At 34.6% G+C, this 24,169-nt stretch overlaps 2 protein-coding genes and 1 long non-coding RNA gene across 42 annotated transcripts; 2 read left to right on the forward strand and 1 right to left on the reverse strand.

Moving 5' to 3' along the window:
- Positions 1-2,420: 2,420 nt before the first annotated feature.
- LOC130999621 (uncharacterized) lies at positions 2,421-3,853 on the forward strand. The gene is made up of 2 exons (XR_009093547.1): positions 2,421-3,505; positions 3,593-3,853. It is a non-coding gene; the product is annotated as an uncharacterized LOC130999621 (long non-coding RNA).
- A 1,196-nt stretch (positions 3,854-5,049) lies between these two features.
- Positions 5,050-20,770, forward strand: LOC130998850 (general transcription and DNA repair factor IIH subunit TFB4-like). Of its 25 annotated transcripts, none has more exons than XR_009093306.1 (17): positions 5,054-5,515; positions 6,916-6,960; positions 7,075-7,169; positions 7,360-7,609; positions 7,739-7,785; positions 8,301-8,338; positions 8,422-8,467; positions 9,107-9,160; positions 9,275-9,343; positions 9,621-9,697; positions 10,038-10,133; positions 10,467-10,647; positions 13,953-14,009; positions 14,186-14,458; positions 15,081-15,144; positions 15,246-15,297; positions 15,382-15,867. XR_009093306.1 is itself a non-coding variant. In XM_057924262.1 (13 exons), exons 3-13 carry the CDS (start codon positions 6,930-6,932, stop codon positions 10,543-10,545), a joined length of 882 nt encoding a protein of 293 aa, XP_057780245.1. In that variant the 5' UTR covers positions 5,050-5,156; positions 5,217-5,515; positions 6,916-6,929; the 3' UTR covers positions 10,546-10,899. The 25 variants fall into 25 exon arrangements, 10 of the variants coding, with proteins under 10 accessions (XP_057780245.1, XP_057780247.1, XP_057780239.1 ...); XR_009093310.1 differs by having other exon boundaries at positions 5,057-5,515; positions 6,892-6,960; positions 7,463-7,609; positions 8,301-8,342; XR_009093298.1 differs by lacking the exon at positions 9,621-9,697 and adding an exon at positions 12,532-13,465 and having other exon boundaries at positions 5,057-5,515; positions 8,301-8,342.
- LOC130998852 (uncharacterized) lies at positions 16,570-24,169 on the reverse strand. 16 transcript variants are annotated; one of them, XM_057924267.1, is made up of 10 exons: positions 21,937-22,968; positions 21,042-21,457; positions 20,867-20,917; positions 19,449-19,493; positions 19,315-19,334; positions 18,836-18,982; positions 18,650-18,710; positions 17,271-17,315; positions 17,089-17,156; positions 16,570-16,832 (listed from the first exon to the last, which is right to left on the reverse strand). In XM_057924267.1, exons 2-10 carry the CDS (start codon positions 21,052-21,054, stop codon positions 16,656-16,658), a joined length of 627 nt encoding a protein of 208 aa, XP_057780250.1. In that variant the 5' UTR covers positions 21,055-21,457; positions 21,937-22,968; the 3' UTR covers positions 16,570-16,655. The 16 variants fall into 16 exon arrangements, 13 of the variants coding, with proteins under 13 accessions (XP_057780250.1, XP_057780252.1, XP_057780262.1 ...); XM_057924269.1 differs by lacking the exon at positions 19,315-19,334 and having other exon boundaries at positions 21,937-22,941; XM_057924279.1 differs by lacking the exons at positions 20,867-20,917; positions 21,042-21,457; positions 21,937-22,968 and adding exons at positions 19,073-19,135; positions 19,812-19,954.

The raw sequence follows: 24,169 nt of genomic DNA on the forward strand, positions 1-24,169 counted from the left end.
AAATAAAATCTATTTACATGTATTCTAAAAACATAAACCTATTTACATGTAAACTTAGTGAACTCTATGAACTGAACTTTTGTTATTATATATTATATACTAATATATAATAACGAAACCGGATTGCCTTAAATAGTAACTTCGATTTTATGTTCTTTTAATTACTCTATTTATGGAAATCTATAATTATAACTTAAATAATTGTTTCTAACCAATTTTTTTATTATATATAGAGTCAATTATTTTTCTTATATATTTAACCGTTACATTAATCAATCAATGTGCATTTATATGAGATACATGAAAATTTGAAAAGTCCATATCAATTATAGATATATAAAGTAGTTTCAAATCATAAAGTAGTAGATATATAAAGTAGTTTCAAACTATATATAAGTTTCTACTTGATTTTGTGAATTCTAATTATTTTTGTCATATCAAATCTATTAAATTACTAAAAGGAGTATGAAAATAACATAAATTATTATAATGAATTTCATATATTATACAAAAAAAATACAGAAAGAAAATACTACTCCCTTCGTCCCGTTACAAGTGTCAAATTGCTTTTGGGCACGAAGATTAAAAAATGTGTAGAAAATAGATAAAGCGAATTGGTGGAAATTATTTAAATATTAGGTATAGATAGATAATATATTGTCAAAAAAGGAATGAGATATTTGTAATAAGACATTCCATTATGAAAAATGGACATTTGTAATGGGACGAATGGAGTATGATATATATCCAATATATTATTTTTAATACTAACTCAATTCTTAGTTAATTGTATATCATCACAAATTTCCTTATTCAAATTAAACAACATATATAATCAACCCATTAGAATTTATTTCTAAAATGTGCGTGCATAAATTATTGCTTCGTTTATGGTAAACTAGATCCACGATTTACATTCACATTTGAACAAAGATAATTTTCTCTTATTATTTCGTATGCCATGACAATCAATAAGAGCCAATGACAATCTATGTCAAAGACATTCCAGTTTCATTTCATGGTCAACTTTATGTGGATGATATTATGCCCCTCTTTTTGGGTCAAGCCTAATGAATAAAAATTACGGATTAAGGCGAAAGATTAAACTTGGACGAAAGAATCAAAGAAGAAAGCCAAGACTTATGGAATTCAATCAAGGACGAAAGATAAGACAAAAAAAGAGTTTCAGTGGCGCATCAACTTTAGCACTTTAGCTCTGTCAAACATCAACTTTGGCGGTCAGCTCCGCCAACTTTAAAGCTTAGGTTCGTACAACCTTGACGATTAGCCTTACCACAATCTTAGCGACCAATTATGTACGTACTAACCTTAGGGCTCAGCTCTGCCAACCTCGATGGTCCACTCCAAAATAGAAAATGTTGTAATGAGACATGGGCTAAATTGCCTCAATTAATGGACCATAGTGCTATATTTGCTTTGTAATATATTAATATGATTTCCATATGTAAAATTATTAAGTCATTCTTCACACATTCAACACATTCTTCAGATTTTTCAATGTTATTATTTTTCTTAAATTTGCTATTGAGATTCAAGCCAAACCCGTCTACGTTATTGTTTCAAGAGTAAAAAGTCTAAATTGGTTGAAGATTTTAGTCTGTGACAAAAATGATAATAACATATCATGTATAATGAATGTTGTCTATAAAGAAGGTCTTAAACATATAAATTTACTAATATGCATTACCATGCTTTAGTCAATATTGCAATTGTTAATTTTTTATTTTTTATTTTTTATTATTGTTTCATCATAACCCCCTTATTTATGTACACAATATTTTTTGTTTATTAAAAATTATGTATTTTTATACAATATAATACAATATCTTTTTATATTTTAGCACAACATATGATTAATCAATATATAATTAATTCTTTATAAAAAAACTATATCAATTTATCTCGTGCACGGGTGGAATACTAGTTAATGCTAATTATGAATTCAACTTGGTTGTGAATTCGTGGATAATTTTTAAGTTTTTTATGTGAAGAGTAAAATAGTAAGCGTGATCAAATTTTATTTGTTTTTAATTTTAATGAACAATTTTTATTTTTACTATTTCAATGTGACTATTTTCAAAATCTACTTAATATATTATCTTTATAAGTTATTGTGTTATGTGGAATGAATGGGAATAAATAAATAAAAATTATGATGTAACCGTTTGAAAAAAAAAAAAAGTAACCACAAATTAAATAAATGAAACGAATAGCCCAAATCTATCTATTATATGAAAACACAGTTTGTGGCAATTTAACAAATAAAATAACATATAAAGGGCAAATTTATATCTATCTATTATATGTACACACAATTTTCAGCAGTTAACTTTTTTCTCTCTTTCTCACACGTTCTCTAGCTACAACAATTTTCTCTCTCCCACTCTAACACGGTTCTCTAGCTCACCGATTTTATCTCACTCTTCTCTCACGGTTCTGTCACAATATATTTGGAACAACGACTATTTCTCTTAAATATATAGATTTCTCCAACTGCTATTCATTTTTTCTGCAATTGTTTTCGAATTTGAAGCACTGTTTAATGGGAGAAGAAGCATAGATAAATTTCGTCGCAGTCCAGCCCCAAGTCGGCGCTACCGCCCCGTCTCCACACCAGACTCCTCCCCCACGCCGTGATTCGTCACATTCCAGCCCTAAGTCGGCGCTGCCCGCGATTCCCTCCCGTCGTTTCTCTGACTTACTCTCTCTTCCTGTAGCAGCCTACAACCAATACAGCAGATAAAACCCTCCTCTCTCTTCCTTTTTCACAACCAATACAACATATAAAAAAACCCCTCTCTGTTTCTTTTTCTGAATTCGCGGTGTTTAGTGATATCAATTCTCTGCTTTGATTTTTGAATTTCTTTCTTGCTGTGAAATTGTGCTATTTTTGCAATTCCCCTTTTTATCCGTGTTGAAGATTGGATTTTTTTTTGAATTCGCGGTGTTTAGTGATATTAGTTCTCTGTTTTTATTTTTGAATTGTCATTCTTCCTGTTTTGATGTACTACAAGAAGGGTGTCAAGTGAAACGTGCAGGATCGTCTTACATCATTGATTCCAGAGAAGACTATTTCCATAAATTATGTTATAAGAACTTGATTTTCTTTTTTTTTCAAGAATGTTAGGATGTTTACATTGCTGGTTGTAGAACTTAAATACAAGAAAATTGCTTCCACCATTTGATTTTATCGATGTATTGGTCTGTTGCAGTGTGGTGTTAATACAGTCTCTCTTGAATATGTTTTGTACAGGACATAATTGCTTGATTTGGTAAGCAAGAGGCAATGCCAAGAGATTTTTTCACAGATTTTGTGAAAGTGGCACAAGATAAAGGTCGACACTTCACCCTGCTTGCAGAAAGATTGAAGGATATGGGATCTTTCTATGGAGCATTGCCTGCTCATGACGGTCTCTGGGATTCAGCCGCCGCTACTTCCAACGATCTGTTACCACGTTTAGCAATCGAGCATTGTGTTCACGAGGTATATCCATAATTTCTCAGAGTTTGAAGATCGAATGTGGTTGGTTACAAGAGTTGATAGTTACACATTGTTGGCGTTGGTTTTTAGGCTAGAAGCCTGGACCTTGCATGTTGATAAACCAATCTTAGAATTGGGTGCTCGACAGACGGTGGCGGGAATTACGGCATGGAGTGGTGTTATCATCTTTTGCTTATTTATGTTTCTTTGTTTGTGGTGTCTTATGTTCCACAGCGGCTCTAAGTATTGTTGTTTATCTATTTTTATTTTACTCTTCTTATTGTCATATTTGATTCTCTAATGTTTGTTTTGACTTTCTTCATTGTTTTTATTTATTGTCCTTTCTGAATTCGTTCAATCCTTTAAACATGTCTTGGTTCTGCCCAATGACTGTGATTGCAATTCTTAGAATATTTTTCGCTTCAGTTTTTATAGTATCACTATATCACCGATCTATTGAACACATTAGTTACTTACATTAAGTTGATCCTAAACGCTGTAGCAATGGTATATTCTCTCTATATCAAATAGGTTATTCAGGGTTATACATGGTAATTACAACAGATAGGTTGGCGTCCATATCTCTAGAAGAGGCCCCTCAAAAATAGTTACTTGCATAATTGCTTAGTTTCTCATAATTGTTTTATTGGAAATCGAGGCAAACCTTCTTCTGCTAATTTGTGTTCATACAATTTCGTGTTATCATGGAACTTATTTGTATTAAAAAAATGTTCAGATAAACATCCAAAAGATTTTAATGAGATTTTCAATTTTTTTTTTTTGGAGCTAATCACTATTTTATTTTTCAAAGAATTTCATATTATTTTGATTTTTTGGTACTTTTGGATTCAATTAATGATAAATGTTCGTTTGAGAATTTTGCATTGTAATTCATCCAACTGTAGTTATTTTTTATTTCAAGAGAATCAATTGTAATTCTATTTTTGTTTTTTAAAGATCTATTTTTAAAATTGACATATTTGAAAAAAACAATAATTTTTACTTATAACCATTAATATAAACTAATCCGTCCGCCCATTAGATGGACGATGAACATTAAAATTGAATGTTATTTTAAATAATAAAATTATTAAATGGAATCAAAATATAAGCAAATGCGAAATATTTTTTTAAAATAAAATTATTCACATCTTTACAAAGTAAAGAATCTAAATTTAAAAACATAACAAATTTTAACTTTTATTCTCAATTGTAAAGGTTGGCACTTCAGCTATTGAAAGTACAAAGTTAAAGACTTATATATTTTTAAATTTATGTTCTTTATTGTGTAAATGATGTGATTATTTTATTTTAAAAAAATAATTCACATTTACTTATATTTTGATTCTTATTAGTAATTTATTTATTTAATTATGTCAAATATAATTTAATTTTGATGTTCGCCGTGCATCGCACGGGTGAGCGTACTAGTTCAACTAAATGGCCCGGATTGAATGTCATATACAAATACAAAAATTCAAAATAAGAAATTAGAAAAAAAAAATGTAAAGAGTATAAAAGGGAAAATAATCGATACCCTAGTTTTAGCATATCTAGCTTCTTCTTTAGCGCCGAGACTCTTCATCTTTGCTCACATTCTTCATCTTTTCTTCACTTTGATACTGTTAAATTCTCTTCCATCTTATTCGTATTTGTTTTTTTTTTTTTTTTTGAAATTGTATTTTGCTATCTAGCTAGAGTTTACAAAATATAGTTTGCCTTTTCCCTTTTCACCGGGCGTCGTTGTTTGCTTCTTCCGGTTGCCATTGCCCGCCTCGCTTCACGTCAAAATCAGGCGTAGCCCATTATTTATCGTCGTCTCACTTCCTCCGATCTCGGCCTATTCGTCCAGCGATTTTGTCTCCCCAGCCGGCCTCGCTTCACCTCGAATGCCCCGTAGCAGCAACCTGCGCCATTCCCCATATCAGGGAGCCCCTTCTCCGGTCTAGGCCCATTGGTCTGGCAACTCTGTAACAGTTGCCGACGCCTCCTCAACCCAACGACTAATAGCAGGTAAACGAATGCAAATCTAAAAATGTGGGATTGAAACAACAGGATTTGTGGAAGAAAAAATGGCGGGAAATTGCTGCAGGCAAAAACTTGGCTTTAATATTAGTATAGATTCATCGATTACTCGTTTCCATCAAACTACCAATTGTTTCTCCGTTTCTCTCTCTACGAAAGTAACTTTTGTATCTGCTTCTCTATCTACATTCTGCTCTTCGTTGATTTTGGTAAGGTTTGTTTCCGTTCTCATTTCGGGAATTTATGTGCGTTTTGTTTGGGTTTTTACAGTTTTGTTCAATTTCGTAGAATTGTTTTTGCTAATCATATTTTTTCATCACCTGGTTTTAGATCTCAAACATTTCTCTGCTTTGAGTTTTTTTTTTTTTTTTTTTTCACATTTTTAATTGAAGGTGGGTGAATTTTGTTTTCTGATTGTTTTCAGCTGATCTAAAAATTAAAATGGATTCCCTTGTTTTTCTTAGGCTTTACTTTCTATCTGCGGTTTTCTTTTTGTTGGGTGATAAGTTATGAAATTCCTTGAGTGTTGCTGGTTGTTGACCGATAAAATCTGGTAAATTTCTGAGGGAATGTATCAATTTATTGAATGGGAACAGGTATCAGTTTGAATTGTGTGTTTGTATTTTGCTCCAAGCTAGTGAGTTCTGCATCTACCTAGAGTTTTCCTATCTCTCTCTCTCTCTCTATATATATATATATATATATATAGTAAAGACAGTGTTTGTTTTAAAATTTGAGGGATAAAATCTAGTACTATTAAATATGTTGGATGAGATATTTATGTGAGAAAAAGTTGCTACTTGTTTTATAAGAATGGGAGATTGATTTCATTCATGGTTGGAAGTGAGCTGTAGAATTACTGATTATGAGGGTTAGTTTCCAAGTTTGTAAGAGCAACACCTTCTTATGATATTGGATCCTCATTTAGGTTGATTAATGAGGGCTGTCTCATGTTCTTTCTCATTTTAGTTTCTTCTTCCCACTTAAAATTGTTTATATTTGTTTCTTGGGCAGCCTACTCTTGTCTTTGCTTTTACAAAATTTATTGGAATTATCAAGTAGAACTTTTTAATTGACACCATCAATAGTACCCTTACAATCCCAATGGAAAAAGATCAGTTTTTATCCAATCGGTTTGAAAGAGAGATCATGTTTGATTGTCATCATATATTTTGTTTAATGTTGAAGTGATGGGGAACTCTTGGATCCATCGGCTATTGCTTTAAGCGTTTGCCTTTAGTGTTCGATTGGAGCAGATTTTTGACTGCTAAGCTCAGATGCTGTTCGGTTGGAGACGCCTAACTTTTATGATTTTATCAAACTTTCTCAAGCTTGTGATTGATTTTATGATTTTTTTCTTGAAGCTACATTCCTTCATTAAATTTCAGATAACAGAGGAAAGATGACCCCTGCCTCATCCAAGCTTTATGCAGGTCCTCTTTTTTTCTCTGTGTGTATCGAGAAATCATTCACTCTATTTTTGAAGTATGCCTTCAGTTTGCTAATTCTATCTGACCTTATTCTGATGAACAATTTGGATTTTGCAGATGATGTGAGCCTGTTGATGGTACTAATTGACACGAATCCATTCTTTTGGAACTCGGCTCAATCCATGCTTCCTTTCTCCAAGTTCTTGACCCATGTAAACTCCTTTACTCAGTGTAGTTTCATCTCTTTCATGAAAAAATATGGGTTTGTGCTCTATTTGCAAATTTGATATATAAATGGAGTTTTCTTAGCCACAGTTTTAAACTCTATACTTTCGCTGAGTTAGTGTAGCCTCCACTTCTTTGAAATATGTAACGCTGGTAATGTGGGATTTTTCTTTGCAGGTACTTGCATTTTTGAATTCTATACTTTTGCTGAATCAGATGAACCAAGTGGTTGTCATTGCAGCTGGTTATAATTCTTGTGGCTACATATTTGATTCCTCAGACCCACAGAGCCAAAATCAGCGGGCAGAGGATTTGCTGGATAAATTGGAGGAATTTGTGGACAATGACCAGGAACTATGTCGTGAACAGTCTGTGGATGGCCCTGGGTTCTCACTTTTATCTGGTTCCCTCTCGATGGCCCTTTGCTGTATCCTTTTCTTCCTTTTCATTGCTTTGAGATGCATGGATATTCAGCTTAATGATGCTAATGTTTTTTGTAGTGGTTGTCTGTTTTAATATTGAATTATTTGTTTTCTGTGACTTTGGAACCAAATAGATATTCAGAGGGTCTTCCGTACTGTGCTGCTTCATCCCCAGCCTCGGGTAAGTCTATGGTGGAATAGTTACTCAAGACATATTGTATTATTGATTGAAAGAATAATAGAAGTTGATGAAGTAATGTGCCTTTTAACCCTTATTTCCCTTTGCGAAGAATTTTCTTATTGGAAATAGTAATAACTAAAAAACTAGATTAACACAATCAAGCTCTAGTTGGACTAGACATAAGGTGAACCGAGAGTCTTGATTGCACTAGTCACATATCACTCTGCAGCAATCTCTCCCTGTCCAATGCCTCACATTCCCTATCTTTCTTCAACCTGACCAGTCGCTGACTTATTGCCTTTTGAGTGCACATCATTACTATCTGGAATGTTAATGTAACATGGAAGTTTTCTCAATTTCTTTCATGAAGATTATATACATGGTTAGTTCTTTGAATTATTTATGTTCGCAGTAGTCCTTTTTCCCAATTGATATTTTGAAGGGATATATTGTGTTCATTTCGTTGTTTCATCAAATTTGTAATCTTTAAAGTATGAGTAATGCTATGATTGCAGATATTATGCTTACATGGATCTCAAGATGGACCTGGACAGTATGTACTTATTTTTTCCTTAAAGAATCTACAAAGTACTTTAGTCTTTGTTGGTCTCTATGCTGACTCTTTGTTCCCTGCAGATATGTAGCAATCATGAATTCGATTTTCTCTGCTCAGCGATCAATGGTAATAGTAGGATTTAAGTTTTCTATTCTCAATTTTCATTTGATAAATGCATTCTTAATTTAATCTACACTAGTCTTCCTAAAAAAAAAAATCTACACTAGCATTTGCACCCATGCAATGCAAATCATTAGCATCATTTGAGCATAACTTTGATGTAGAAGCTTCATCAGTCCCCTGAAAGAGATGGATATAAGAGATAGAATGCCATAAAATAAGTTATCATTGCGATTTATGGTTGTGCAGAAATTCGGCACCATATGGTATTCTTGTAAGTAACGTACTTGTATGGGGGCGGGCAGTAAGTTTACCTAAGCATCTGAAGAAGCACAAAAGTTGTTTTTTGTTATGCTATTTCTAGCATAAACCTTGCGTGGAGTCTACCAGAAGTACTCATCTATGCTGACGAAAAAAGATTATACAAGCCTATTACCTTAAGTGCATATTCGGAGATACATACAAAGGAAACTGGCCAAGTGAAGGAAAATATGATCAGACTTGCAACTATCAAGTATCATAAGTGATTCATCATTGCTTAATTCATCTCCAAACATCAGCCTTGACTTTCATCATCCACCAATACAATAACCAAAAATATCTCTTAGATCATCTGCCAATTTTTTCTACGTTTCTTCATCTCAGGTTCCTATAGATGCATGCGTGATAGGAGCTCAACACTCTGCTTTCCTACAGCAGGTAGCGAATCTAATGGATGTTACCAATTTGTTTGTTACATTACGTGATTATAAAATATTAATCCTAAGCTTCCTCTTTGGTATTTTGGTTGATAACATGCATAATTTTCGACAGGCTTCTTATATAACTGGTGGTGTATATCTGAAGCCGCAGATATTGGACGGATTGTTTCAGTATCTTTCGGTAATTACTTTCCATATTGGCAATGTGCAATAATAAATACTCTAGTATCTTGATGTATTCTTGTTTTTGGAAATCTGATTCTTTAGATTGGATTTTTTTAGTTGGCTAGAGTGAGAAAATTCTAACTTAGACTGCAATGTTCATGTTGACTAACTTTGCTGATTGTAAGATTTTGTGGAATACAAAGAAGTTGAATTGTAAATATTTGCAGGCTGCAAATGATTTTCTACTATTCTTAAACTATTTGGTACTAAAGTGAGACTTTTGTCACATGCAGACTGTGTTTGCTACTGATTTGCATTCTCGTTGCTTTTTACAACTTCCTAAGCCTGCAGGAGTAGACTTTCGTGCGTCGTAAGTTACTTTATAAATTTTAACTATATGGCTCCTTGTCTTCCGTATGCCGACTGTAAACTCCCTGCGATACAGTGTGCAAATTTATATTTTGGTTATTTTCCTTTATAGCATCCTATCTAATTTTCTCCATCTAGAGTGTTGTGTCCTTGTACCTCTTGTATCCACCCTGCAGATGCAAGTGCTCAACACAATACATTTGTATGCATGGTTACATATCTTGAGTAATAGTTGATTGGATTACTTCTGAATTTGGTCGTTCGTTTACTTTAAGATATTACTCATGCAGAGGCCAACGGTTCGATCAGTGATATGACCTAATTACCCTATCATTGTGCAGGTGTTTCTGCCACAAAAACACAATTGATATGGGCTACATTTGCTCTGTTTGTTTATCTATATTCTGCAAGCATCAGAAGAAATGTTCTACCTGTGGGTGAGTAACAGCTTTCTCATTTATAACTCTGTCAAAATCCTATCATTTATTTATAGAAGCTACTAATTTCCTTGTATGGCATTGCTGTGGCTTCAATCTTGTCGCCACCTATATATTCCTGCTCATATGTGTGCATTTTTCCCATCTCCACGCTTGTGTCTAGTTCAGTGAACCATCTGTTAGGTCATCAAAAAGGATAATATTTTTAAGCCATGTTTTGCTACAAGAAGAGGGGGAGATCTAGGAGTTTCTTTCACATGATACGAACAATGCACACGTGCCAAGTGTCATTTTGTATGATGGCTCTTACTCTTATTCCTGTTGATGATGCAGATCAGTGTTTGGTCAGGCCCAAACACAGGACTCCTCGACAACATCGGACCGGAAGAGGAAGACACCAGTGGATGGTTAGGTCCTCAGCTGCTTTGAGGCTAATGTCCATTGGTCTAGGCCCATTGGTCCGACAACTCTGTAACAGTTGCCGACGCCTCCCCAACCCAACGACTAATAGCAGGTAAACGAATGCAAATCTAAAAATGTGGGATTGAAACAACAGGCTTTGTGGAAGAAAAAATGGCGGGAAATTGCTGCAGGCAAAAACTTGGCTTTAATATTAGTATAGATTCATCGATTACTCGTTTCCATCAAACTACCAATTGTTTCTCCGTTTCTCTCTCTACGAAAGTAACTTTTGTATCTGCTTCTCTATCTACATTCTGCTCTTCGTTGATTTTGGTAAGGTTTGTTTCCGTTCTCATTTCGGGAATTTATGTGCGTTTTGTTTGGGTTTTTACAGTTTTGTTCAATTTCGTAGAATTGTTTTTGCTAATCATATTTTTTCATCACCTGGTTTTAGATCTCAAACATTTCTCTGCTTTGAGAATTTTGAAGAACCGAGAGTCTTGGAAAAGAGAGGATTTGCTTTGGAAGATTTGATATCTATATCTATATCTATATATATATGAAACACCAGTTTTTGTTCCCGTCAATTTTTCTCTTTCCTTCCACTATGCATTTTTTTCCACATTTTCTCTCTCCTCTCTCTATCACACGTTTTATTTTTTTCACTATTTTTTTCATACAATTTCTCTCTTCTACTCTCTATGTGATTTTCTTAAAAAAAAATTGATATATGAAAAGATATTCTATATGTATTTTAAATTAAAGATAATGACAAGATTTTTAATTTTGTATAAAAATCATAAAATATGAATTTGAAACAAATAAGTTATTATAATTAAAAAATTTATGATAATTATTTTTCTCTCTTCTTTGTTTTTCTCTATTCTTTTGTATTTTTATCTCTTCCTTTATGCACTATTATTATTGTTGTTATTATATCGTAATTGTTTTATTGTAATTTAATAATTGTTGTTATTATATATATATTTTTTCTCTCTCCCTCTTTACTACAAAAAATCTTTTATCTTTCCTCTTTTGATAAAAATTTAATTTAGAATGAATAAGTTATGATTATTTAAAGTTTTAAAATATAGTATTTTGTTCTTTCCTCTCTATTTTAATGAGTGTTAATTTTCTCTTTAATGACATGTTTACTTTTTTCTATTATATTAATTTAATTATTTTTCTTTTTTTCTTTTTTTGTATTTTTAGATAAAAATAAGTAAATATCATGTGTTTGTGTTTACATATATTTTTTAAATTGTGGAGTAATAGTTTAAATGTAATAGAGGTGAATGAATATATATTGGTTCATTTTATAACTCTTTTTTAAAAATAATTTTTTTGTATTAATGTTAATATAACTTTGTCGATGAAATTAGTATATATATTAAAAAAAATATAATTTCAATTTTTTTTTGTATTTGTGAATTATTTATTTATTATGATGCATCATACGTTATAATTATAATAAAGTATAATGCTAATTTTCATTATCAAATAATTATTAATTATTTAATAACTATAATTGTCATTACACTTTATATGTTGAAAATTTACGTTTTCAAATCCATAATTTTATTGAGTAATTGATGTCATTTAATTTCGATACTCGTCGTGCATCGCACAGGAGATCGTTCTAGTATATATGAAACACTAGTTTTTGTTCCCGCCAATTTTTCTCTTTCCTTCCACTATGCATTTTTCCACATTTTCTCTCTCTTCTCTCTATCACGTTTTGTTTTTTTCACTATTTTTTTCATACAATTTCTCTCTCTTCTACTCTCTCTTTCATACTTGAGTGATTTTCTTAAAAAAAAAAAAAAAAATTTCTCAATTTCTTCCATGAAGATGATATACATGGTTAGTTATTTGAATTATTTATGTTCGCAGTAGTCCTTTTTCCGAATTGATATTTCGAAGGGAAATATTATGTTCATTTCATTGTTTCATCAAATCTATGTTCTCTAAAGTATGAGTAATGTGATGATTGTAGGTTGAAGAAAGATAAGGAATGTGAGGCATTGTACAGGGAGAGATTGCTATCACTACAAAAAAACAGCTGAATTGCGACAGAATTAACGACGGAATCAAGTTCCGTCATAAAATTATAACAGATTAACGACAGACCAACGACCACTTACATTTTCAACAGTTAACGACGGAATTAGCGACGGAATTTCCGTCATAAGTATTTGCTACGGAATTATTCCGTAGTTAAAATTAAGAAATATATAATTATAAAATAATTTAAATTTAACGACAGAATTATTCCGTAGTTAAAATTAAAAAAATATATGATTTAAATAATTAAATATTAACGACAGAATTATTCCGTAGTTAAAAATAAAAAATATATATTATTTAAATAATTAAAAATTTAGCGACAGAATTATTCCGTAGTTAAAATTATTAATTATTTAAATAATTTAAATTTAATTACGCTCGTTAAATTTCATATTATAAGAAAAAAAAATGGTGGCTTTATCCCTTTACTCCCCGACTTTCCCCCCTTTTCTCTCTCTACGCCCTAATCCTCCCCGCCGAGAACCACCACCCCTCTCCAATTCGTCTCCTTCGATCCGATCTGCGCCTCTGGCAAGCTCATCGCCATCGCCGCCACCAACGACGACTTCCTCCCCGCCCTCTCTCAGCCTCTAATTTTCGATCCGCTCTCCGAAAAATGGACCCTCGGCCTGTAGCTTGTCTCCGCCCGCCGCTGGTGCGTCGCCGGCGCCTCTCGCGGCGCCGTCTTCGTCGTCAGCGGGATCGGCTCACAATACAACAGAGTTATGATTTTACTTGTAAGTGGAGGGAAAAGCTCACACCTATTTTTGTTCACCGAAGATCTTTTCTTCATTTATGGTTATCACTAGGTTTGGCAATCTACGTTTAATACGTCTCAGTTATGGTTATCTATTTCCGCAAAGGTGATTTTTTCCTATTGACATATCATTCCTTATGAATTGGAAGTGGAAAGAAAGCTTGAGAGAAATAGCACACCGCTAAAATTATTTATAACTTCGTAAAACCATGTTACAGGCTTAAATGTTATTTTTAGATGAAAATCATATTATTAGAATTGCAACTTATTGAAAATCAGTTCACATACTTGTTTTGTATTTTTATATATTTTGAAAAGGATGGTTCTGTTTGGTGTGAGGAAATTTATGAAATGGTGCTATTGCCGTCTTTGGCAAAATGGATCTTGGTCTTGTAATTGGGGATTATCTTGGTGAAACCTCTCCTTGTCTTCTTCTCTCTCTTGCACGTACACACACACTCACATTTAAATATTTTTATTCATCTGTTCTTTTAACCACCTTTTGTATTTCCAGCAATTGGCAGGTTCATTTTGTGGCTTTGTTTGTTTGCTAGACGACTTCTTTATGTTGTTTGTCTGTTATAACATTGCAGGTGACATTTGGTGAAATTGGAAATCAAAGGCCAAACTTCCTAGACCAGCTATCTCAGGTCAGATTATAGTTTCCTGCTTTATTCGAATCTTGCAACAGCAACACTTGGTTAAAAAAGCGATTGTCATTTCTAGCTGTGATACTATGGTGAACTATAATGAATATCCGAAGCCAAGTTTGACTAGTTTCTTTTGGCTCAACTCAATCTGTTGGTAATAATAATCTTCATCACAGGGAGAAAAAGAGTGTCCCTACTACATGCGCACTGGGTCCTGCAAATATGGATTGAATTGCAGATATCATCATCCTGAACCTGTCACTGTTGGTGGTGATTCCACTTCTGGATATGGAAATGGGGGTTCTTTTCCACCACAATTTGTTTCCTCGTCATCTCCCTCTTCATGGTCTTCACCAAGAGCATTTAATGAGACTTCTCCATTCATACCAGTTATGTTTCCACCATCCCAAGGTGCTCCTACTTCAAACCAAGATTGGAACGGCTATCAGGTATCTTTTGCTTATCATCCTACTGTATGGTTCAGTATTTTGGTATAAGTCTTCTATTTTCTTCAAACCTTGTGCAGAGGTACTGTTTTCAGATATCTACTTACTACTTCTGTTTCAATTGTTTTTGGTAGTCTAAATTGCCTTTCTTGTCAAGGTTTAGGGAGTGTAAAACTCTCTATTTTTGCATTTGTTGTGGATGTGTTCTTTAATCTCAGTAATTGATCCTTCTTTTCATCAAACAAGTGTTTCTGGGTTCTTAACTGACCTCATTGATTTCTGAAACAATCTCTTGCTTGGATAGTGGAAGTCACATATGGAATATTATTGTTGCCCTCTGGAAAATTGCTAGAAACATTTAAGGTAGGTGGGACAGATAACATCACCTCTGTTTGATCTTCCCAGATGCTACCTTTTAGAATTTGAAGTCTTGTTGTACATTTGCTCTTTGTGTGTGTGTGTGTGTGTTGTTTCTTGCATAATTGCTTTAATCATCTGCTGCAGTAAATAGCAAATGCATAATTCTATGCCTTCACTATTTAAGTAATCTGCATATATCTAGAACTAGGCCTTTGCAGAATGTGAAGTCTTGTTGTGCTCAGAATTTTGATTGTTGTTTCTTCAGTGGATGCCCGAGCTTCGTCGTTTCGCTCCAAATGTTCCAATCGTGCTAGTTGGAACAAAGTTAGGTAAGATTCTAAGTTGGTTGAATGTATAAAAGGAGACATATGTGATATAATGGCCTCACATTGGTTACACGTTTTCCCTGTGTAAATCTCCGGGACGACAGGGGTTATCTTGCTGATCATATAGGAGGATCTAACATCATCACCACAGCCCAAGTGTGTACATTACATCTTTCTTTTTTGTATTTTGTTGGATTTGGTATGTGATAACGTTGACAAAGGCGGGCTCAACTTGTGTAGGGCGAGGAGCTGAGGAAACAGATTGGTGCAGCAGCTTACATAGAATGCAGCTCCAAGTTATTATGTCTATAAATCGATTTACAGGTGGCAAGGAAAGTATGAAGTCACCATATGCAACTTCCAAGTGAGCCAACAAGGAAATCATCAGTCAATGGGTTCAAAGATCTTTAGTTCGACTGGAAATCATCTCCTTGATCTCTTCGGCGTTTATTTGGTTTCGACTGTTTGTGTAGCTTAAGACCATTGGTGTTGGGAAAGATATGCATATGCAAAGGAGAAAACAAGAAAATGGCACATTGTAGAATTTTTTCATTACAGTTTTTACCCTTCAACTTTTCTACTCTTTGTTTTACTAGTTGCAGAAAATGGCACATTGTAGGTTTGTTGAATGTTAGCCCTCCAATTTGTATGAGATTAGTTGAATTTGAAGTTGGTTTGTTGAATACGTTAATAGATGAATTTCTATGATATTGGATTGTTATTGCATTTTGAGTAATGTTGAATTGTTTGATATTTAAAATTATTGTAATGTGGTATTATTGATGTTTATAAAGGTTTCTATTTTTTTTTATATAAAAAAATTTATAAATAGCGACGGAACTACGACAGAATTATGATGAATGGAGGTAAGCTTCTGCGACGGAATTAGCGACGGAATAATTCTGTAGCTAGCGCTCTTACAACCAAATGGCAACTAAGGTTTAGCGACGGAATATTTCGTCGCTAATTCCGTCGTTAAATCTAACGACAGAACTATTTTCCGTCGTTAATAATTTAGCGATCATGATTCTAGATTCGAAAAATTTCCGTTGTTATTCCGTCGCTAATAGAATTTAGCTACGGAATTTTCAGGTTTAGCGACGGAATTTTCCGTCGCTAAAAAACTTTTTTTTTGTAGTGTATAGAGTGATATGTGACTAGTGCAATCAAGACTCTCGGTTCACCTTATGTCTAGTCCAACTAGAGCTTGATTGTGTTAATCTAGTTTTTTAGTTATTACTATTTCCAATAAGAAAATTCTTTGCAAAGGGAAATAAGGGTTAAAAGGCACATTACTTCATCAATTTCTATTATTCTTTCAATCAATAACACAATATGTCTTCAGTAACTATTCCACCATAGACTTACCCGAGGCTGGGGATGAAGCGACACTATACGGAAGACCCTCTTAATATTTATCTGGTTCCAAAGTCACAGAAAACAAATAATTCAATATTAAAACAGACAACCACCATAAAAAACATTAGCATCATTAAGCTCAATATCCATGCATCTCAAAGCAATGAAAAGGAAGAGAATGATATAGTAAAGGGCCATCTTGAGGGAACTAGATAAAATTGGGAACCTAGGGCTATCCGCAGATTGTTCACGACATAGTTCCGGGTCATTGTCCACAAATTCCTCCAATTTATCCAGCAAATCCTCTGCCCGCTGATTTTGGCTTTGTGGGTCTGAGGAATCAAATATGTAGCCACAAGAATTATAACCGGCTACAAAGAATTCAAAAATGCAAGTATCTGCAAAGAAAAATCTCACATTACGAGCTTTACATATTTCATGGAAGTGGAAGCTACACTAACTCAGCAAAAGCATAGAGTTTAAAACTGCTGCAAAGAAGACTCCATTTATATATCAAATTTGCAAATAAACTACATATCCAGATTTTTTCATGAAAGATATGAAACTACACTGAGTAAAGGAGATTACATGGGTCAAGAACTTGGAGAAAGAAAGCGTAGATTGAGCCGACTTCCAAAAGAATGGATTCGTGTCAACTGCAAAATTCAAATTGTTCATCAGAATAAGGTCAGATAGAATTTGCAAGCTGAAGGCATACTTCCAAAATAGAGTGAATGATTTCTCAATACACACAGAGAAGAAAAGAGGACCTGCATAAAGCTTGGATGAGACATGGGTCATCTTTCCCCTGTAATCTGAAATTTAATAAAGGAATGTAGCTTCAAGAAAAAAAAATTCATAAAATCAATCAAATACTTGAGAAAGTTTGATAAAATCATAAAAGTTAAGGCGTCTCCAACCGAACGGCATCTGTGCTTTGCAGTAAAAAATATGCTCCAATCGAACACTAACGGCAAATGCTTTAAGCCTTCTTTTCAGTGTCTCGACAGTAGAAATTTATATTTGTAAAAAGTTCGCAATAGCCCCTGATGTTGAGGGATCGTTGTTGCTTTGGAGATGGAAGTAAATTATGGCTCACATTTAGGGCTTTAAGAAGTGAGGAAGATATGAAATTGACCTTGAATCGAACAAACAACAGCAGACAGCGGCCGGTGGCTGCTTACGATGAGTGACACGCATACCAGACTCAAGACGGCGTCGATTTCACAGCGACGGTGACTACTGAAACGACGCGGCGACGACCGATGATTGTTGACAATGAGCGACGGGTAGACCAGACACGAACGACAATAATTCGGTAAATAAATTACTCCCTCTGTCCACAATTTAAAGCCCTACTAGTCCTTAAATTTTTGTCCACAAATTGAAGCCCTATTATGCTTTTTTGTATTTTTTTACTCTCTTTCTTTTCCTATATTTATTACCATTTTCCATTAATGGATCCACCTTAAAATACATTTATCACTTTTATATTCTATATTTACTACACTTTATCACTAGTGGACTCAAAAGGCAATAAATATTGATGTGCACTCAAAAATTTATTGTAGAATGAAAGTTTTCTCAATTTCATTACTATTTGGAATGTTAATGTAACATCATTATTATCTTGAACGTTAATGTAACATCAGGACTTATTGCCGTTTCAGTGCACATCATTACTATCCGGAATGTTAATGTAACATGGAAGTTTTCTCAATTTATTCCATGAAGATGATACACATGGTTAGTTATTTGAATTATTTATGTTCACAGTAGTCCTTTTTCCCAATTGATATTTCGAAGGGATATATTGTGTTCATTTCGTTGTTTCATCAAATCTATAATCTCTAAAGTATGAGTAATGCTATGATTTCAGCTATTATTCTTATTTTGATAAGGAATATGAGGCATTGGACAGGGAGAGATTGCTACAGAGTGATATGTGAGTAGTGCAATCAAGACTCTCGGTTCACCTTATGTCTAATCCAACTAGAGCTTGAATGTGTTAATCTAGTTTTTGAGTTATTACTATTTCCAATAAGAAAATTCTTCGCCAAGGGAAATAAGGGTTGAAAGGCACATTACTTCATCAACTTCTATTATTCTTTCAATCAATAATACAATATGTATCGAGTAACTATTCTACCATAGACAACCCGAGGCTGGGGATGAAGCGACACTGTACGGAAGACCCTCTGAATATCTATCTGGTTCCAAAGTCACATAAAACAAATAATTCAATATTAAAACAGACAACCACTACAAAAAACATTAACATCATTAAGCTGAATATCCATGCATCTCAAAGCAATCAAAAGGAAGAGAAGGATACAGCAAAGGGCCATCTTGACGGAACCAGATAAAAGTGAGAACCCAGGGCCATCCGCAGACTGTTCACGACATAGTTCCTGGTCATCGTCCACAAATTCCTCCAATTTATCCCGCAAATCCTCCGCCCGCTGATTTTAGCTCTGTGGGTCTGAGGAATCAAATATGTAGCCATAAGAATTATAACCAGCTGCAAAGAATTCAAAAATGCAAGTACATGCAAAGAAAAATCCCACATTACCAGCTTTACATATTTCATTGTAGTGGAGGCTACACTAACTCAGCAAAAGCATAGAGTTTAAAACTACTGCAAAGAAAACTCCATTTATATATCAAATTTGCAAATAAAGCACAAATCCATATTTTTTTTATGAAAGAGATGAAACTACACTGAGTAAAGGAGATTTCATGGGTCAAGAACTTGGAGAAAGAAAACGTGGATTGAGCCGACTTCCAAAAGAATGGTTTTGTGTCAATTAGTACCAACAACAAGCTCACATCATCTGCAAAATTCAAATTGTTCATAAGAGTAAGGTCCGATAGAATTTGCAAGGTAAAGGCATACTTCAAAAATAGAGTGAATGATTTCTCAATACACACAGAGAAGAAAAGAGGACCTGCATAAAGCTTGGATGAGACATGGGTCATCTTTCCTCTGTTATCTGAAATTTAATGAAGGAATGTTGCTTCAAGAAAAAAAAATCATAAAATCAATCACAAGCTTGAGAAAGTTTGATAAAATCATAAAAGTTAAGGCGTCTCCAACCGAACGGCATCTGAACTTTGCCGTCAAAAATCTGCTCCAACCGAACACTAAAGGCAAACGCTTTAAGCCTTCTTTTCAGTGTCTCAACAGTGAAATTCATATTTGTAAAAAGTTGGCAATAGCCCGCCCCTGATGTTGATGGATTGTTGTTGCTTTGGAGATGGAAGTAAATTATGGCTCACACTTTAGGAAGTGAGGGAGATATGAAATTGACCTTGAATCGAACAAACAATAGGAGACGGCGGCCGGTGGCTGCTGATGATGCGCGACACGCATACCAGACACAAGACGACGTCGATTTCACAGCGACGGTGACTACTGAAACGACACGGCGGCGACCGGTGGCTATTGACAGTGAGCGACAGGTAGACCAGACACGAACTGTAATAATTCGGCAAATAAATTACTCCCTCTGTCCACAATTTAAAGCCCTACTTGCCCTTAAATTTTTGTCCACAAATTGAAGCCCTATTCTGCTTTTTTGTATTTTCCTACTCTCATTCTTTTCCTATATTTATTACTCTTTTCCATTAATGGATCCACCTTAAAATACCTTTATAACTTTTATATTCTATATTTACTACAGTTTATCACTAGTGGACTCAAAAGGCAATAAGTAATGATGTGCACACAAAAATTTATTGTAAAATGGAAGTTTTCTCAATTTCATTAAAATTTGGAATGTTAATGTAACATCATTATTATCTTGAATGTTAATGTAACATCAGGACTTATTGCCTTTTGAGTGCACATCATTACTATCTGGAATGTTAATGTAACATGGAAGTTTTCTCAATTTCTTCCATGAAGATGATACATATGGTTAGTTATTTGAATTATTTATGTTTGCCGTAATCCTTTTTCCCAACTGATATTTCGAAGGGATATATTGTGTTCATTTCGTTGTTTCATCAAATCTATAATCTCTAAAGTATGAGTAATGCTATGATTGTAGATATTATTCTTATTTTGATAAGGAATGTGATGATTGCAGGTTGAAGAAAGATATGGAATGTGAGGCATTGGACAGGGAGAGATTGCTACAGAGTGATATGTGAGTAGTGCAATCAAGACTCTCGGTTTACCTTATGTCTAGTCCAACTAGAGCTTGATTGTGTTAATCTAGTTTTTTAGTTATTACTATTTCCAATAAGAAAATTCTTCGCAAAGGGAAATAAGGGTTAAAAGGCACATTACTTCATCAACTTTTATTATTCTTTCAATCAATAATACAATATGTCTCGAGTAACTATTCCACCATAGACTTACCCGAGGCTAGGGATGAAGCGACACTGTACGGAAGACCCTCTGAATATCTATCTGGTTCCAAAGTCACAGAAAACAAATAATTCAATATTAAAACTGACAACCACTACAAAAAACATTAACATCATTAAGCTAAATATCCATGCATCTCAAAGCAATCAAAGGAAGAGAAGGATACAGCAAAGGGCCATCTTGACGGAACTAGATAAAAGTGAGAACCCAGGCCATCCGCAGACTGTTCACGACATAGTTCCTGGTCATTGTCCACAAATTCCTCCAATTTACCCAGCAAATCCTCTGCCCGCTGATTTTGGCTCTGTGGGTCTGAGGAATCAAATATGTAGCCACAAGAAATATAACCAGATGCAAAGAATTCAAAAATGCAAGTACATGCAAAGAAAAATCCCTTATTACCAGCTTTACATATTTTATAGTAGTGGAGGCTACACTAACTCAGCAAAAGCATAGAGTTTAAAACTGTTGCAAAGAAAACTCCATTTATATATTAAATTTGCGAGAAAGAAAGCGTAGATTGAGCCGACTTCCAAAAGAATGGATTTGTGTCAATTAGTACCAACAACAGGCTCACATCATCTGCAAAATTCAAATTGTTCATCAGAATAAGGCCAGATAGAATTTGCAAGCTGAAGGCATTCTTCAAAAATAGAGTGAATGATTTCTCAATACACACAGAGAAAAAAAGAGGTCCTGCATAAAGCTTGGATGAGACATGGGTCATCTATCCTTTTTTATCTAAAATTTAATGAAGGAATGTAGCTTCAAGAAAAAAAATCATAAAATCAATCACAAGCTTGAGAAAGTTTGATAAAATCATAAAAGTTAAGACGTCTCCAACCGAACGGCATCTGAGCTTTGTAGTCAAAGATCTGCTCCAACCGAACACTAAAGGAAAATGCTTTAAGCCTTCTTTTCAGTGTCTCGATAGTAGAAATTCATATTTGTAAAAAGTTCGCAGTAGCCCTTATGTTGAGGGATCGTTGTTGCTTTGGAGATGGAAGTAAATTATGGCACACATTTAGGGCTTTAGGAAATGAGGGAGATATAAAATTGACCTTGAATCGAACAAACAACAGGAGACGGTGGTCGGTGGTTGCTGACAATGAGCGACACGCATACCAGACTCAAGACGGCATCGATTCCGCAGCGACGGTGACTACTGAAACGGCGCGACGGCGACCGGTGGCTGTTGACAATGAGCGACGGGTAGACCAGACACGAACGACAACAATTCGGCAAACAATTTACTCCCTCCATCTATAATTTAAAGCTCTACTTGCCCTTAAATTTTTGTCCACAAATTAAAGCCCTATTCTGCTTTTTGTATTTTTTTTACTCTCCTTCTTTTCCTATATTTATTACCCTTTGCCGCTAATGGATCCAATTAAAATACCTTTATCACTTTTATATTCTATATTTACTACTCTGTATCACTTGGGGACTAAAAAGGCAATAAGTAATGATGTGCATTCAAAAATTTAATGTGACATGGAAGTTTTCTCAACTCCATTACTATTTAGAATGTTAATGTAACATCATTATTATCTGGAATGTTAATGTAACATCAGGACTTATTGCCTTTTGAGTGCACATCATTACTATCTGGAATGTTAATGTAACATGGAAGTTTTCGCAATTTCTTCCATGAAGATGATACACATGGTTAGTTATTTGAATGATTTATATTCGCAGTAGTCCTTTTTCCCAACTGATATTTCGAAGGGATATATTGTGTTCATTTCGTTGTTTCATCAAATCTATAATCTCTAAAGTATGAGTAATGCTATGATTGCAGATATTATTCTTATTTTGATAAGGAATGTGATTATTGCAGGTTGAAGAAAGATAAGGAATGTGAGGCATTGGACATGGAGAGATTGCTGCAGAGTGATATGTGAGTAGCGCAATCAAGACTCTCGGCTCACCTTATGTCTAGTCCAACTAGAGCTTGATTGTGTTAATCTAGTTTTTTAGTTATTACTATTTCCAATATGAAAATTCTTCGCAAAGGGAAATAAGGGTTAAAAGGTATATTACTTCATCAACTTCTATTATTCTTTCAATCAATAATACAATATGTCTCGAGTAACTATTCCACCATAGACTTACCTAAGGCTGGGGATGAAGCGACACAGTACGGAAGACTCTCTGAATATCTATCTGGTTCCAAAGTTACATAAAATAAATAATTCAATAGTAAAACAGCCAACCACTACAAGAAACATTAACATCATTATGCTGAATATCCATGCATCTCAAAGCAATCAAAAGGAAGAGAAGGATACAGCAAATGGCCATCTTAACGGAACCAGACATCCTCATCACCCATCTTCTTGGTGTGAACAACTGCCTTTTCTTCTTTCTCCTTGGGATCCTGCAATTTTGAGAGAGTTTGAGGCTGTGCACACCGGTTCGATTCTTCAAGTAGTCTCTCTAGCTCTTCCATTATACGTCTATGCTCTGTCTCCTCGGAATTGGCAGCTTTTTTCTCATTCTTGCAATGGGAGATCTCCAGCTTGAGTTTCTTGGCATCCACCTTGTTGCTCGGCTTCACAGCACATTTCTCTTCAAGCACCTCCCTCTTCATCAGCCTACGGGGGAATGAAGCTTTTGGGATGTATTCCCTAAGTTGAACAGGAGCCTTGTATGGTTCCTCACTTGGCGGTTCGTTATTCTTGCTCATCCTCCTATCTTTTGGAGACAGAGTGCCATCGAAAATAGCATTGCATTTGCCCTTAGGATTGACAGTATTGTTGCTCGGGAGCCCAGCTTGTGCTGCGCAGCTGCTTGGTTGGCCATCTGACCAACTTGATTCTCCAACATCTACACCTGCTTAGCCAGTGCTGCAAAATTATTCCCAATGGAAGTTTGTTGGTTGGCCATCTGACCCACTTGATTCTCAATATTGGTCATCAGCGCACCCACATTCGTTTCCAAACCACCTATCTTTCCCAACACCTGCTTCATCATGTCTTCCATCGAATATTTCTTTGGCTCATTGATCACTCCCCCACTGGAAACAGAGAATCCTGGTGGAGGTTGCACATCATTGTTAGGGTTTACATAAGACAGATTCGGATGCGGGCGTCCTCCTGGCTGAAACTGTTGCTGACCTGACTGCTACTGCTGACCTCTGCTATAAACTTCTAGCTGTCCTTGCTGGAAATTTCTATAATTTCTGCCATTGATATAATTTACGTTTTCCAAGCCTGATGGGTATTTCACAGCTTGCTCAGGATGTCCAACATTCATTCCATTGAACTTCTCATTCAACTCTGCCAGCTGCGT

This window comes from Salvia miltiorrhiza, chromosome 8, assembly GCF_028751815.1.
Source record: "Salvia miltiorrhiza cultivar Shanhuang (shh) chromosome 8, IMPLAD_Smil_shh, whole genome shotgun sequence".
In the NCBI taxonomy this organism is placed as follows: domain Eukaryota; kingdom Viridiplantae; phylum Streptophyta; class Magnoliopsida; order Lamiales; family Lamiaceae; genus Salvia; species Salvia miltiorrhiza.